The sequence below is a fragment of the Penaeus japonicus genome, unplaced genomic scaffold (assembly GCF_977035675.1).
Source record: "Penaeus japonicus unplaced genomic scaffold, GWHDUDI00000001_assembly GWHDUDI00000010, whole genome shotgun sequence".
In the NCBI taxonomy this organism is placed as follows: Eukaryota; Metazoa; Arthropoda; class Malacostraca; order Decapoda; family Penaeidae; genus Penaeus; species Penaeus japonicus.
The window spans coordinates 15,360,027-15,377,526 of NW_028234412.1; the positions used below are offsets into that span (position 1 = coordinate 15,360,027).

Below are 17,500 nucleotides of genomic sequence, written 5' to 3' on the forward strand. Positions count from 1 at the left end.
ATTACATCAGGCCATCTTGCTTTTCTACCACAGTGCAATATATGAGATCTGAACACAGAATATTACTTGGAAAAGCCTTCTTTAGTATGAGCTTGGATTACTTTCCCCTCAGACAGGCTATTGTCAATGAAAAAATGTATGCTAGTATTCACACTTTCTACAGGTACATCAAATTTTCCCATTCATTTATTTAACACCTGATTATGAAACATATAAATATGAATGGACCTGGTTATTCTATTCCAAAGTATGTTAACAACAAGGCCCTCCAAAAATGCTAGTGTACCAAGCTCACACTCATCTCATACAGCACACCACAGACAGAATTTCACAACTGACAGCCTGGTATAGCAAGACAATCACAGTCTCAAAGCCAGCATGGGATATAGGTCATAAGCATTGGTGCTGAAGGAACCCCCACATCCCCACTAAAGACCAGGGCAGAGTAACATCCAAATTCAAGACAAGTTTCAAGTGAGTCCCATCTTTTCTAGCATATGTCTGTCATTATCCAGATCAATTCTTGTTAAATTTTGTGGACAATGCTGAATATGAAATCAATAAAACAATTTTTTCTCTTTAGTTGAATAAATTCAATGGGACACACTGCAAAGTTATATATTTATATACAAAAAAGTATCTTAGAGTACATACCTAGCAGAATCTGGAACGTTTGTTATGTTTGTCTTTTCTGTTGAGGAGGCCTTATTGGCATCATAGGAGTACGTTGAGCGTCGTGCTGAGCCACTACCTATGGTTCTATTGGTCATGGTGTTACTCTTCTGTACCCGAGACTTCCCTACACCAGGACTGGTTGCTGCACCTGCACCTGTTGGCCAAAGGAAAATGCAAAAAACATGAAATACATTAGTGTTATATACTGCCATGCCTCTTTCTCCCTTTATTCCTCAAAGACCTGTAATGATTTCAAAACCTGACACACATACTTAGAAATAACTGTATTTCCCATTAAATCCACATTTTATATTCTAAATTGACTGATTTTGATTACTAGACAAAATCATAGAGGTCAGTTGAAAGACTACAAGAGAAGAAAAGAGCAGAATACCAAAGTGGAGAGAACAAAAAAAAAAAAAAAAAAAAAAAAAGAGACAATTGTGAAAATGAGAATTAATTCCATCCTTCATATAACGAGAGTAAGGTGGATATCAGAACACAGTTATTTGCTTCATATGTACATACCTATTACACTATTCTATATATCAAGTGATACAGTAACTCCATGCTATTACCACATACATGATCTGACAATGCATCACATTGCTAAGAGTTTAAAATCAAACCAAGCCAATGACTCTGCATATTTCCATTCCCTTCTGTGTTGTGCCTGCTGATGCAAAATCAAGCATATACAGACATTTAAAATCAGATCATGATGCCAGCATGTAACAATTCATTTTATCAGATTTGTTAATCTTTAAACCTATGTTCTAACTCATAGCTTCACTGTATGTTTTTTTTTCTGCATGTGAATGTCACTGAATATTTTAAGTGTACCTGTGTTCCCAAGCATGTGTATATAATTAAAACACTTATCATATACTGTGTAGAGACATTCCCAAATGTACTGATCATATATGCAAATAGAGTGGTACATACACACTGACAGTTACATCCATCTGGATCAACACAGAAACACAAACAAACCTAGAGTCAAATACTACACTGATCAAGTCCTATAGTATCTGTATCTTGTATCATATGGTTAACTCTGAGAGAGAGAGAAAAAAAAACTGAACTTATGGATCAGCTTTCTTACTTGTACCTTGAGGACCCAGCCTTGCAAATAGGGTGAGACTATGAATGTTAATTACATCTAGACACTACCAACTTTTTAAAATTGTTATTCAATACCATGGCTAAACGAAGGCCAAACGGTTTTGAATAACAAATACATTCTAAATTTCTGAATTGAATTTGCAATCTAAGTGTCAGATCTATTTTGTTGTTTTTTAAATTTGTTAATATTATCAATATTATTAACCATCTTAAAATAACTAAAACGTATAGTTGACTAAACGCCTCTTACATGATAACCAAGCACCTTATACAGTTCCTCAACTCAAACATATTCCTATTCTCTCTCTCTCTCTCCTCTCTCTCTCTCTCTCTCTCTCTCTCTCTCTCTCTCTCTCTCTCTCTCTCTCTCACACACACACACACACACACACACACACACTCACACTCACACTCACACTCACACTCACACTCACACTCACACTCACACTCACACTCACACTCACTCACATTTACACTCACTCACATTTATATACACACACACACACACACACACACACACACATATATTTACACATACACACACACACACACACATTTACACACAAACACACACACACACATATATACTCACACTCACACACATATACTCACACTCACACACATATACTCACACACACACATATACTCACACTCAATGAACAAACAAAAACACACACATAAAAACAAAAAACACACACATTCAAACAAAAACACAGACACATACATTAAATTGTAATGCACTATCCCATTACTACTTTGTTTCCCATCCACTGCAGCAATAGCCACATGCAAAGACATGCTATAACTGAACATGTGAAGCATATAATGCTTGCTTGAAAGTGTATCTACAGCTATGAAGAATACCCTCTAATTTTATGTTGAAATTGAAAAGAAAAGAGCCTTTTACCTCTTTCAAGTACAATTAAGTAAATTCTAAATATAAAACTGTCAGATTCGGCTGCATTTGGCAAGTACAGTTGAAAATATGATGCTCTGATATTATTTTTTAATGAAGGCTTACAGTGACAGAAAAAAACACCAACTTGTCTTACTCCTAAATAAAATCTAAAAATCCTATTAAGATTGAATATGCATAAACAACTGTAATAGGCATGTGTGAGATTGTAAATTTATTCACAGATCTTTCATAATGGAGCCAATTCTAGGCCTGGGTGAACTTTTCAGCATAAAAAAATATAAGGTTTCTATCATCAGGACTGCTTAGAGCTCACCTTCCTTGCTTAGGGTATCTACAACTGCTCACACAGATTTAAAATTAGGAAAATAATATATAAAAATACTGTTAACTAATAATACAAAATTTTTCCCATCAAAACTATCTAGTGATTCTTTTAGTCCTAGTCCTATATTTCTAGTGTGCAGTTCCATAGTTCAGTTACAACCAATGTCATAAGAACAGTTATGAAAAATGAAGTGTGTTCTGTGGAAGCCTGTCAACCAGGAGCCTCAGTACTCAATACAAGTGGTTAACCTGTGACTTTAAATAGACATGTCTCATACATTTCTGGTTGATTTCTTAAAAGTTCAGTGAACAATCAGCTGGACATATCATGCATACAAATTTTTCAAAATCTCTTAAAAAGGATATCAGCTAATATCACTACAAACTCAGTAAAACAGAATTTTTACCTACTAGGCCTTCCATTCACCATTCAACAACTCAGTTTTTTCACAACACTTATCACACAAGATTCAAAAGTGTGTAAATGAAGAACTAGAACAACAAAGTGGATACATTCATTCTTGTGCATATTGTACCCAAGAGCCATTCATAATTCATGGAAAGGTATACCACACTAATATCCTAGTACAAGTTCTTCAAAGGTGTGTTTCCCCTACTTTAAAAAAATTGTTTTATATATCAGGCATTCAATAACTGATACTACTACTTTGATATGAATAAGGATCCTAACAACCATCTTTTCCTCTTTGCCTATGACTTTATGAGCTACCACAATGTGTTATTAATAAGTATTTTTCTGGAGAAAGAATAAGCACATTCTTTAAATATCTCATTTGCATATGTGTAATCATCCATAACTTTATCAAACAAAAACAGAAACTAAAGATCTTTCTCTATAATAAAAGATGATGTACTTTGTGTACAACCATACCCTAAGTACATTCTGTGCAAAATTGTTTACTTTTTTATCCTATGATAAAGACCTACATGCAGGATCTATCTATCCACCACCATCATTTGCTGTTCCTAACAGGTTAGAAGTTTTTGTCAACCCTTTAAATCTCAAATACAAGGTAAAATATACCCTCACAATGGTAAGAGAAATTGGAATATCCATATATAGAACCTATAAGCAGCTTGGGTATATCAAAACAATGTCTCTTATGGTAACTCGTATTCTGCAGAATATGCAGGGCATATTTTTTCTTTGCTTTTTGTGATTTGTCATCTGAAAAAATGCTGATTCATATATACCTTTACATATAAAAATACAGATAATTTCCTGGGTAATCTATTAAAAAAAAATAGGTGGAACATGCACAAAGAGGCCAACCAACAAAAATAAAAGAGAACACAAAACAAATCAAAATAAAGGCAAGCCTTATATTTTTCACATCTGAATAAAATGGATTTTTTGTAGAAGACATCTTTTATACAAAGTCCAGATACACCAAAAATCAAACAACAGATCACATTAAAAAGAAAAGAAGAAGAAAAAAAAAATACATGGAGACAAGCACATCTACACACAGATGCACTATTGTGATTAGTGTCTTCTCTAAGTCTGTAAATCACATACTTTTGCTTCCACAAACACACTTTCATTCACATTTATTCATTCACTCACTTTCTCCTATGTACACACACTCAATAAACAATCGGTTACTCTCACTCATTCACTCAACTTCCTCACTCACTCACTCTCATTCATTCGCATGCTAAAAATAAACAAAACAGTTGAATAAAAATGCACACACATCCACCAACATAGAAACCAATAAAAAGTAGAAATAAAAAAACAAACAAAAGTTGGATATAACACAAAAAATAAAGGATCAAATAAAAATGAAATAAGCATCCATGATACCTCCAGCTTTGCCGGGTGCCCCTGAGGGATCAAGGGCTGTGATATTTTGGTTCTTGAGTGCTGCCGAGCGTGAGGCTGAGGTGGTGGGGACGCCCCCCTGAGCCAGACGAGCAGTGTTCTCCTTGATGGTTGCAGTATCAACCGTGTTCTGCCGCCGGAAGTTGTTGGTGCCCGCATGGTTGTGTGCATTAGTAGAGACTGGAGTTGTGCCTCCACCCCCTGCCAGGTTGGAGTTTGGTGTCATGAGTGATATGTGTTGGTGTGAGCTCGAAGGCAGCACAAGTGTAGTAGTAGTAGGAGTAGTAGGAGTAGTAGTAGTAAGAACAGTAAGACTGCTAGGACCTATCAATAACTCCTTTTTCTCTCTTTCTCTCTCCCCCCCCTGAAGTGATGCCTGCCAAGTCTGTATTAACATACATCCTAGCTTCAATGGCTAACTCAGAGACATGGTATCTTTACATAAATTATTACATATAAATACATATTTTAAAATGCTATCTCAATCTTTAACATCTCTTTTCTTCTCTTTCTTTTTTTAATCTTAAGAGCTTAAAACATCGGACATCTTGGGCTCTGGTTACAGCGCTTCAGACAGGCAAGCATTTTGGCTAATCCATCACCAAGCATATTAGCAGAGTATATTATTTAAGGGGGACATATTTAGCTGTTCTAACAATCAATGCTGTTTAATCATACTTCTACAATCAAGCATGAGCCACACTTATGACTAGTACAATCTAATGTTATATCTATTTTTCTGCTGCTGTTTGGACTTTGGAACATTTGTATATTTGAAAAGATTTTTTTTGAACAGTAATTACTGAGGGACTGAAGATTGCAATATATAAATGAAAATCATTAGTTAATAAGAAATCCCTCACTAAATACCATCTAGAGAAGGATTAAGCTGAGAAGAAGAGATTTTGGCACTGCAATTAGTAATCATATACAAGAACAAAAAGAAAAAGATAAAGAAAATAAATACAAATCAAAACAATTCCTGCATGAATAATCATCATTTCATAATATACTAAAACACTGAATGCAAATAATCACAAGTAATCAATCTTTCTTCAAATGTCACAAGTCTTTAAACCAAAGCCTGCCTAGAGTTGAACATCTATGCACAATCAAAGTCAAGGTATACAAGCCCCTTTTTTTTCTTTTTTTCTTTTTTTTTTTTTGAAAGTCTCAATGAGGTGTCCAGCATTCCAGGTGGGCAGTTGTGCTGGGTGAGTGTTGTTACCAGTAATCTATCCTAGCTTCCCATGCAGAGGAGGCCGAGCATAAAGCGTGTGCAGGCCAGTGGAATGGGAATTGGGTATGGGAGGGGAGGGGAGGGAATGGGGGTGGGGTGGAAGATGGAAATTGAAAAGATGGGGAGGAGGAAAGTCACAACGCAAGACATCTAATATTTGGAATTAGTCAATTGTGGTTAAATCAAAAGAATTTGAGAAAAATGTGAGAAAATCAAGAAATCATAAATGTGTGTTTGAATCTGTGGGTATACATATCTGTATACAATTCATTTATGTGACTCAACAGAGAAATGAATGCTGGATGGTATACATTATCTTTAATTAAAATAATTAAATTATAATAAAAAGTATCTCATGAAATAAAAGAACAAAACTGGAATAATGATGATAATACTAATCATGTCAAAGAAAATTTCTTGACTATATAAAAGTGTATTCATGTGAGTACATAAGTGTATACAAACATCTGCAAGTGTATATGACTGTACCCATATACATGTATGTGTACATAAGTGTATGCACACACATTACATGCTGCAGGTGTACTAATAATCCTTTAAGTAATAAAGGACAAACAAATGATTAAAGCACTAACATCTAGAGAGATATCAAGGTTGTTAGGCAGTGCAAGTGGGAGGATACACACAAAAGGGAAACAAGGATGGTAAGATGGATAGAGAAGACACAAGACGACTAAGAGAGCAAGAGGGGGGGAGGGGAAGGGGAAGGGGATAGATAGGCGAAGGAGGAGAAGGAGAGGGAAGAAGAGGAGGGGGTTGGGGGGGTGAGAGCCACTGTGATGCCCGTGTTTTCAACTCACGAATGGTCTCCCCACCGGAGGATGCTCTGCGAGAGGGCTTGGAGTTGGTGGCAGAGACTGAGCGGTGAACTCCCCGGTGGGAGTGCGAGGGAGATTGGGCAGCTCCACTAGACTCCTGCCCTCGCGGCGTTAAGCAGGTGTTGCGAAGGGAAAGTGAGCTTCCTGACCGGGAACCGTCACTCTCAAGCTATAAATGAAACATTTTCTTTTCTTTCTCTCCTTTTTATTTCTTATATTTTGGTTACTGTCTATGTTATTGTAAAAACAAAATCTAAAATATGAATGATATTTACACAATTTGCAAAAGTACATTATAAAGTAGTTTCAATCATCGATCATGAAAAATATGAATTAAGTTAATATAATCAACATAAGAAAATAAATCTAAATCTCTCAACCGATAATGTACACCAATATGTGACCTAACTTGATGATAAAACAGAGAGACAAATAAACAAACTTACGTCCGAAGATCTCCGCCCAAGGAGTAGGTAGGTAGCATATACATCATCATACTTCTGACTCTTCAAACTGTCTTCTATTTCGGCTCGAGAATAACCCATTTCACTGAGAATCTCAATTCGTTTAATGTCATCAAGGTCTATGGTTGGTTCCACATATGGCTTTAGTTCATCATCTTCATAACCAATGTTCATCCATCTATCCTTCATTATTGTCTGAAAAGAACATAATAATCATAATAATAATAATAGTGATAATGATAAAATCCAGTTCCTTCTCCTTTACTTTCCATCTATGCAAGATTTATCCAAAATACAATTTTTTTTCCTTTTCGCCAAAAGACAAAAGATCCAGTTGAGTAGTCGATGACAACCTTATGAATTTCACGATCACAAGCTAGGACTCGGTGATCCAGAATTCGCAAACATACCTCTAGAGATGCCCTACGTGCTGGATTGAGTACCAGGAACTTCTTGAGCAGATTCTCGCAGTCAGTGGACATGTAGAAAGGTATACGATATTTCCCCCTTAGTACCCGTTCTCTAAGTTCTTTTAAGTTAGACCCATCAAAAGGTAGTGAGCCGGAAACTAAGGTGTAGAGGATGACCCCCAAAGACCACACATCTACCTCGGGGCCATCATACTTTTTCCCTGTAATTGACATGGGAGGGCCAAAGTTAGTGTTAGGGTGTATGTTGAGATTTCTTATACCTTACATACTCAAAATCTGTTCTAGTCGTAAAATATAATAACATTTTAGTGGGTAGATTTTTCATTTAAAACTGGAGCTTTCTATATCTATCAGTGTTTCATTCATCTTAAGAGATACCAATTTCTTTTTTTTTTTTTTTTTTTTGCTTTAAGAAAAATTAATTCTGTGACATAAAAGGCCTGCAAGATCAAGATACAATTAGAAAAATAAACACATACCTTGAAAAAGTTCAGGTGCAGCATAAGGTGGACTACCACAGAAAGTATCTAACTTATTTCCTGGCGTAAATTCATTGCTGAAGCCAAAATCTGCTATTTTTATCACCATTTCTGAATCTAAAAGTAAATTTTCAGCTTTTAAATCCCTATGAATGATCTTCTTTTGGTGGCAATATTGTACTGCTGACACAATCTGAAAACAGAAACAAAAGGCTTTCAATATATCAAGTGATGATCTTGCAAAGTTTCCTAATTTAAATATCAGATGCTTGTAATTTCACATTTTTCCTTTCCTACCATAAATAAACAGAAATATATATTTACATATACACATAGATAAATAGATAGATAGATAGATGGGTAGATGAAATTAATATCAATTCCTTCAAGAAAAGATACACTGCAGTTCAGTCCAAAATGCCTCACCCACCTGTCTAAATTTTGCCCGAGCCTCCTTTTCCTTCATCCTGCCATGGAAGACCAAGTAGTCGAATACCTCCCCACCACTAGCATACTCCATCACCAGGTACAAAGTTCTTTCTGTTTCTATCACCTGCAATACAAGGTTGGTCAAATTGCAATGAGAAACCAGAGTGGCAATATGCACAGAATACACAATGAATTGAAACTTTCTTTATGACTTCTGTTGAAAGTAATATCTCATAATAAAACATATACACATTTCTTTATATCTTTTGTGCAATTTAAAATGTCACAAAATGTTACGCACTTGGAAGAGTTTGACAATGTTTGGATGATCGAGGATCTTCATGATGCGGACCTCACGAAACAGCTGTAAAGCAAGATAAGTTGATTAAGGTCAAAAGTGCAAGAGAATCTCTAAATAAATTTCAGTAACTCCCCTGTGGAAAAACATCTTCAAAATAAACTCTTTACATTTTTTTCAATTGAATTAATTCAATTGACTATCAATCTGCTAAGATTCTTTTTCCAACTTTTAGTATGAATAGCTTGTATCATCTGCAAATCAACTTGAATAACATTTAACTGCAAAACGGAAGGGTAACAACTGCTCAGTATCACTTGAGAGTAAACTGAGGAAAATCAGACTTGCTTTTCTTTAGATTTAAATACAAAATGAAGAAAAAAAAGTTTGTAACTGAGGACTCCGGATTACAACCACGTTTTGATCTATTTGAATAGATCATGACATGGTATACAGAAATATAAGCATTTCAAATCACTTTATATCATGTTAAAAAGGCTTTCAAGCTAAAAAACAGAATATCTTAAAAAGAGCAAACACATACTGAAGTTAGGATAGGCTTCTAATGTCAAATTCTTAGCTCATCTGTATTCTTTCTCTTTACATGAGATTAAATACTTGGTTATTGGTGCTTAGTCACCCATTCATACTTTAATGGTTTACTTGCAAATTAGCAGTTACAGTGTTACTGTAGATTACAACTTCAACTTCAACTGAAACAATTAAAATAAAATAAATAAAAATTCAACATCAAATTATTCATGATTTATTTGTTTCATTTTTTTTTTACAAACAATGGAAAATATCTACATACCTTTTGTAATGACCCTGGATTAAGTTGCGTCTTGTCTATAATTTTTATAGCCACCTAGAAGAGAGGGAGAAGTAAGATTAATAACAGTGATGATAATATTGAGATTCATATCATTAAAAACATCTATATTCTTATTACCTGTGCTGTGGAAATAAATGATAAAACCACAAACAATCCTCATAAAGGAAAGGAAAGGGAAAGGGAAAGGAGAGAAGAGGGAGAGAAAGAGGGGGGAGGGAGGGAGGGAGGGAGGGAGGGAGGGAGAGGGAGAGGGGGAGGGAGGGGGGGAGAGGGAGGGAGAGGGAGAGGGAGAGGGAGAGGGAGAGGGAGAGGGAGAGAGAGAGAGAGAGAGAGAGAGAGAGAGAGAGAGAGAGAGAGAGAGAGAGAGAGAGAGAGAGAGAGAGAGAGAGAGAGAGAGGGGGGGGGGGGGCAGAAATAAAGAAAATTTGGGCAAGGGGGGGAGGTTAGGAAGCAGGACAGGAAACCAAAAAGAAAATAGACACAAGGCCGAGATAGGCAGAGTTGGCATCCTCTGTCTCAAACAATTACTCAGAGTGTCACATCCATCAACATTTTGCCTTGGGAACTGCGTCAATCATCTGGTGCCCATAATTCGTGGGGAGACTCAAAGCACAAAAGAAGCTGACTAGCTAAATATACATGATGCAATGGGGGAAAATACAACTGAATTACATCAATCGATTCATCTATTTTTATATCTTGCCTGAAAAAAAGGAATACTCATAGTGAAATCCATGTTCATGTGTGGAAGAGCAAAATCCACAAACGCATGTAGAGAGAGCTAAGGAATAATTCTGATAACCAGAGAAAGATGAATTTTCGACATCAAGTCACCACCCTGCTTGACAACCCCCTCCTCTCCCCTCCCGTCCTCTCACAGCTGAGCGAAACCTTGCCGACATCCTATTATCCTTATCACTATCCTTCTCTCGCCTTCACAAGGTCGTCCGCTACCTTCGCTGCTAGCATGCATGTAAATTATGGAAGCTTTAGTGCGGATTATGGAAATAGGATGTCAAGGCGGTGTTATCACGCCCGGCGGCCGCCATTCTCCCCGGCAACACACACTTCCTTTCGCTAAGGTCGTAATTCTCATGCCAGAGAAGAGGATGGCCGACCAATCGAGAAACGGTAAGTGGTGCACTCATGCCAAAGATCGGGCTCCAAGGTGGCACACATACGCGTACGCCAATATGGCGTGCGTGCGTTAAGGAAGGCTGCAGAATCAAACACTCAAATACAAATACACACAATATATACATATACATATACATATAAATACATACATACACATACACACACACACACACATACACACACACACACACACACACACACACACACACACACACACACACACACACACACACACACACACACACACACACACACACACACACACACACACACACACACACACACACACACACACACACACACACATCTCCCAGGGATGCCATTTGTGTAATTGCTAATACAGCTAAGTTTCCAACGATACTCGAGGCAGATTGGAGGGCGAGCAGCGTGCCGTGTAGGGTGTTTCGTGTACGTAAACATCCGTTAGACGAACATGTGCACCCGCGACGAGAGTGAATCGCACCGCAGGCACCAGGCAAGGGAGTTGGGACTCACAGCACCATGTAGCATTCCACGCTCTCTTGCCGACATGATGGTGAAAGAGGAGGTAGAGAGGGGAGGGATGGGTGGCACAGCGAGATGGCGGCGTAACGTGACAAACCGGGAACCATTGTGTGTCATGGGCGATGCTGTCCTCGCCCATTGCCACACCGAAGGGGGACGCCCACACTTCACCCAGCCACCCTTTCCAACCGGCTACACCAGCACAAGCCCCCCTCTCCCCACACACTCACCATCCCTCGCTCTCCTCAAACAAGCCAGCACCGGTCAGCACCGGCCACAGCCAGAAAACATTATCTCCACATCCTTCCAGCTTTATTAACAACGGTTGCATGAGAACAACCACAGACAGACACACACACACTCACTCATTCCTCAACGCCGCCCGAGCCCTAGCCTACTAGGCCGCCCCCGCCATTCCGTCGCATACGATTTCCCGCCAAAGTCTACGCCCGTCCGCCCAGCCGCCATTCCCGCCCACGCAACACAAACCGGCCACGCCCGTCTACTCTCCGGCTGATATCACCACGCGCGAGTCACGTGTCTAACTAACGAACGCATGCACTGATAAGCGAATTACGTCACGACTGAAGAATTCGTTACCATTATCTGCGCTCCCTCGATCCCTCTTCCTCGACCTGGCTTTCGCTAAAGCAAATGAACACGCACACAAACGTACATACGTACATACGTACATACATACATACATACATAGATACACGCCTACATTCACGCTAATACAGACCCCAATGCAAGGATACCCTATCAGCGGAGGCCTCGGCTCCACCGTCTTACCAAACTAAACAATGGCAGATATTTCCGGCAGGAAGAGTTCCCGCCCATCCGCGATCTCTCTCCACCTCCCACTTTCTCCAGGAAAGAAAACAAAACAAAAGCGTCAAGACAGACTGCACTTTAATGCTACTGGTGCCACAACAAAAAAGAAAACAATAAAAAAAATATAAATATTTATATATATAGGTATTCGTCCGTATCCCCCCCACCCTCTTCTCGATCGCGGAGTCTCTTATGTGTTGCCATCGCGTAGGCCCAACTGTGCAATGGCAACACGGCAGGTGGTTATGCAGGGGGAAAGGAGTTGCTTTCTTAAGCCTCTAACGACGATACCCTATTTTTTTTTAAATATCATTACCCATTTGTTCTTGTCTCTTCCATTAAATCAAAGGAGATACCCACTATTGCAACATAAGTTTTAAAAAAGTGAACCTCCTCTCTTATTTTTCTAATCTCATCTGATTATTGTTGTTTTTTCTTTTTGTTATCAGCAATCGAGCACAGGGATAAAAAAAAAAAAAAAAAATAAAAAGCCCGACTTGGAAGTAGCCGCCTATATCGCCGTGTTGATCAACGGTGACGAGGAATACCGTCTGCAAGTCTCCGCTCTCTCTCTCTCTCTCTCTCTCTCTCTCTCTCTCTCTCTCTCTCTCTCTCTCTCTCTCTCTCTCTCTCTCTCTCTCTCTCTCTCTCTCTCTCTCTCTCTCTCTGTACCCTAGAGGACGAAGGGAAGAGCAAAGCCCCGGCACCTCGCAGGACTGCACAGAAATTACTACTGATGTCAGCAGCATAACAGAAATATCTAATAACGCTTCATAGGTTAGCTTAATCAATGGGAACTGTTGATGGTTTGTTGAAGGTGACATTTAATAGTATAAGAATTCATATATATATATATATATATATATATATATATATATATATATATATATATATATATATATATATGTGTGTGTGTGTGTGTGTGTGTGTGTGTGTGTGTGTGTGTGTGTGTGTGTGTGTGTGTGTGTGTGTGTGTATATGTATATATATATATATATATATATATATATATATATATATATATATATATATATATATATATATATATATATATATATATAGCGAGAGAGAGAGAGAGAGAGAGAGAGAGAGAGAGAGAGAGAGAGAGAGAGAGAGAGAGAGAGAGAGAGAGAGAGAGAGAGAGAGAGAGAGAGAGAGAGAGACTTTATGCATGCAAATAAAGAATCGTCTAAATAAATAAATGGGTTGCAAGAGCGCCTCCATTTCCCAGAGTGCAACCGCCCAGCAGGTTCACCGCCGCGCCGTCCTGACATTTCCAAGCCCTCGAATATTTTATCCGCGGGATGGGCTCCGCGGCGACAGCACCGGGCTTCCCTCGATCGATTTTCCCGGAGGCGGAGATTAAACGGGGCTCTGAGTAAGCCAAATCGCCAGCCGTGCGAAATACTTTTCAAAATGTGATCCGGCGCCGAGGCGGGCAAAGGGCTCTGGCCCGGTGACACAGTGAACCCGTCTAATCACGTCCTTCGCCGCAATGGCGCCGGGAATGCCCCTCCGCTCCAGCAACAGGCCATAGCGCGGCGCGAGTTAGGCTGTGCAATTGGCATTAAGGATTTATCAGTATGCATGGATCAACGCAAACGTATTTTAGGCTGCTTCCCCTCGGCCGCCTCCTGGACCCTGTCCGAATATGTAATGCGGGCCGACACACACAACCTCACTTCGCTTGCCTTCAGCCACAGGAGTTGGGCCAGATCTGGTATTTGGGCTTTTGGGGACTCACGTTATCTATCGGACGAGGATTGAAAGGGACTGATTGTTTACTTTTCTTTTAATCTGCCACGATAACATCCAAGGCCATTAGCAGCGAATCTTTGAAAGGCTTTGTACGTATTCTACACAGATATGAAAGGGAGAGGCATCCGTGGCCTGGTCAAGGAATCTGCACAGGAGGAGGAACGCCACCGACAGAAAGTGACACCCAGATACACACGAGGGGCGGAGAGGCTGACCTTTAATCATACTCGAAACCATCAAATATTGGCGGGAACGGATAAAAGGAGGGGGCGACGCGGCCACAGACCCGAATCCGGCTCTCACACCGACGTCCACTCGCAGGTGGATGCAGATAGGCCTATGAATGCGTCTCAGGAAATAAGGGAGCTGGAGAGGGGGGAGGGGGCGGGAGGATCAAGCAGGGGTAGAGAAATGGAAACTCAAGAGCACAAACAAGACTAAATGGCGGTAGCTAAAAGGAGAGGAGAGAAACAGAAGAGAGAAAAGGAACGACGAGACACGGACTGGAGAACAGCAACAAAAGCACTAAAGGTTAGCGTTCATATTTGATCCGAGCGAGGAGTCCGTCCCAAAATACCCCCGGCAGAATATGAAATCCCTCTCCAATGGACACATTATTGATACAAGGCTTATCTCAGATAAAAATAAGACCGGGGGATCCCCATGGCCAGGAGACCCACTCGCCCTCACATGGACATAGTTTTAGATGTGTTGGTAATGAAAACGATGCAATCACACGTCGATCAAAAGATATGAGACCATGTTGATATTCACCTTTAGTTCGAAAACTAAAAACCTAAATGAAGTGAAGAGCATATTGATATCTTTTCTCCAAACTAGAAAACTAGAAACCTCTCCGAAATGAACGGGAAAGGCCGAGAGGAACGCACGAGTTTGCGACTATGCGCATAGGGTGTGGAGAGGGCGCGACCGGCGGTGGAGGAAGTAGCAGGAGTAGTGGCAGAGTTCACGGGTCATACCATCCACCGCAGATCCACCTCCCCCCTCCCCTTTTCCCTGCTGAGTTCGCCCGTAACCTCTCCTCCAACCTCTGTGACGCAGCTCTAATCTACTAAAAAAAAATCTTCACGCCCTTTCCATCCCCTACACGATAAAACTAGATTCCTCGCCAATAGAATAAAAGTCGCCATCGGACATCCGCTCTCTCATCCGAGCGAGACAGCATCGTAGTCGCACGCACACCTGGCGCAAACAGGTGCTCTGCCGGCGAGGAACACCTGTGTCATTGCAGGGTGGGCTGCTACTCTTATTATACAAACATCCTCGAGAACGGGTATGCGGCCGTGAAACACCAACATGCAGACACTCACTCTCCTTCTCCCATACGAAACACAACTAAACCGTCACAATGACACATTAGATATACGAAACGAAGGAAACATGCAGACGGACAAACTGACAGACAGACGAACAAAACAAACAACAAACGCGGCAATTCACACACAAGAGTGACCCAGTGCCAACCCCGCACCACCACTCCGAAGAGCAGCAATCTTTCTTGAGACGGCGTAAGGACCCCCACCTACGCCCCTTCCGCCACGACCCGCCCTCGTACGCCCCGGGGCGAGAGAGAAATTACGCCCCCAGAACATAACACGTGCGGGTGTGGGTGCGGGTGAGAGCGAAAAGAAGGAGGAGGAGGAGGAGGAGGAGGAGGAGGAGGAGGAGGAGGAGGAGGAGGAGGAGGAGGAGGAGGAGGAGGAGGAGGAGGAGGAGGAGGAGGAGGAGGAGGAGGAGGAGGAGGAGGAGGAGGAGGAGGAGGAGGAGGAGGAGGAGGAGGGGAGGAGGAGGAGGAGGAGGAGAGCGTGCTTTCACGTCGCCCTGCCCTCCTCACGTGGTAGACAATGGCCACTAATGGGAGGGAAGATTGAAACACAGGACGCGCTTCCTCGTGCTACCTACCTACCTGCCCCAGAAACCTAAACACAGAGAATTTCCGCAAAGAGAGAGAGAGAGAGAGAGAGAGAGAGAGAGAGAGAGAGAGAGAGAGAGAGAGAGAGAGAGAGAGAGAGAGAGAGAGAGAGAGAGAGAGAAGAGAGAGAAGAGAGAGAAGAAAGAGAAGAAAGAGAAGAAAGAGAAGAAAGAGAAGAAAGAGAAGAAAGAGAAGAAAGAGAAGAAAGAGAAGAGAGAGAGAGAGAGAGAGAGAAAGAGAGTGAAAGAGTGAGAGAAAGAGAGTGAAAGAGTGAGAGAAAGAGAGTGAAAGAGTGAGAGAAAGAGAGTGAAAGAGTGAGAGTGAGAGTGAGAGTGAGAGTGAGAGTGAGAGTGAGAGTGAGTGTGAGTGTGCGTGTGCAAGTGCGCGAATGAGCCAGTGAGTGAGAGGAAGCGAGCGCGCATGAGTGAGTAAAGGAGGGAATAGGGAAGGAGTAGATTTCTGCAGATAATTCTACCAGGTGCTACCTCTCCACACTTATTATCCAAACAACAGCCGGGTGTTGTGAGAGTCGGAAAAGAGAAAGAAAAACAAGAGAGAAAGGAGAGGGGGAGAGGGAGATTGGGTAAGATAAAAATATGTGTGTATATATGTGTATATATATATATAATATATAATATATACATAATATATATAATATATATATATATATATATATATATATATATATATATATATATATATATATATATATATGAGAGAGAGAGAGAGAGAGAGAGAGAGAGAGAGAGAGAGAGAGAGAGAGAGAGAGAGAGAGAGAGAGAGAGAGAGAGAGAGAGAGAGAGAGAGAGAGAGAGAGAGCAAAAAGCGGAATGAAGGAATCGGGGAGAATAATCAAGTGGGAGCAAGAATCCGATGAAATGGAGAGGCCGCCTTGCGTCTCCAACCAGCCCGACCAACACGTTTCGGGCTGTTCATTCATCTCGGGGGAGGAGAAAGTAGACCAAGCCCGAGCACGAAGGGGTGAGCAGAAGAGAGGGAAGGGGAGTTTAAAGAGGGGCAGAGGCGAAGAAACGTTAAATGTACATCCGATTTCCGTACAACCCAAGCGTCTTCCATCAAGGAGTTACCTCAACTTTCCCAGCTTCCGTCCATGCATAAGCTCCTTACCCACAACAGTACACACACATATTAGCAAATGTTCCGAGTTCCTAGAATCTCCAAACGTCGCTGGCGAAGCTGTCCATTCATCAAAGTTTTACAGCTGAATTGCGAGAAAACATAAGGCTGTAGCCACACAAAAAAGGTATGTGAAGCCACCCATTCACGACCGACCGTCCCTCCACACTCATTCATGGTTTCCCTTCTCTAACGAGTAAACAATAAATGCCAACAGGCTCTCTCGCTCTTGAACCTGACTTGATCGCATCCACTCTCTCTCGTTGAAACGAATATTAGAAGATCCTTCTTTC

The 17,500-nt window shown here is 40.7% G+C and overlaps 1 protein-coding gene across 50 annotated transcripts in view; it reads right to left on the reverse strand.

Moving 5' to 3' along the window:
- Window positions 1-17,500, reverse strand: part of LOC122248005 (MAP/microtubule affinity-regulating kinase 3) — a 133,932-nt gene that overhangs the window by 19,692 nt on the left and 96,740 nt on the right. For 38 of the 50 annotated variants that reach the window (XM_086540842.1, XM_086540821.1, XM_086540858.1 and 35 more), the window contains 9 exons: window positions 9,884-9,937; window positions 9,073-9,135; window positions 8,773-8,895; window positions 8,343-8,535; window positions 7,843-8,063; window positions 7,415-7,627; window positions 6,951-7,137; window positions 4,872-5,090; window positions 655-829 (listed from right to left, as the gene is read on the reverse strand). In XM_086540842.1, the coding sequence (XP_086396968.1) occupies window positions 655-829; window positions 4,872-5,090; window positions 6,951-7,137; window positions 7,415-7,627; window positions 7,843-8,063; window positions 8,343-8,535; window positions 8,773-8,895; window positions 9,073-9,135; window positions 9,884-9,937 (1,448 nt within the window). The remainder of the gene's footprint in view (window positions 1-654; window positions 830-4,871; window positions 5,091-6,950; window positions 7,138-7,414; window positions 7,628-7,842; window positions 8,064-8,342; window positions 8,536-8,772; window positions 8,896-9,072; window positions 9,136-9,883; window positions 9,938-17,500) is intronic. The other 12 variants (XM_086540852.1, XM_086540846.1, XM_086540823.1 and 9 more) reach the window with 1 other exon arrangement.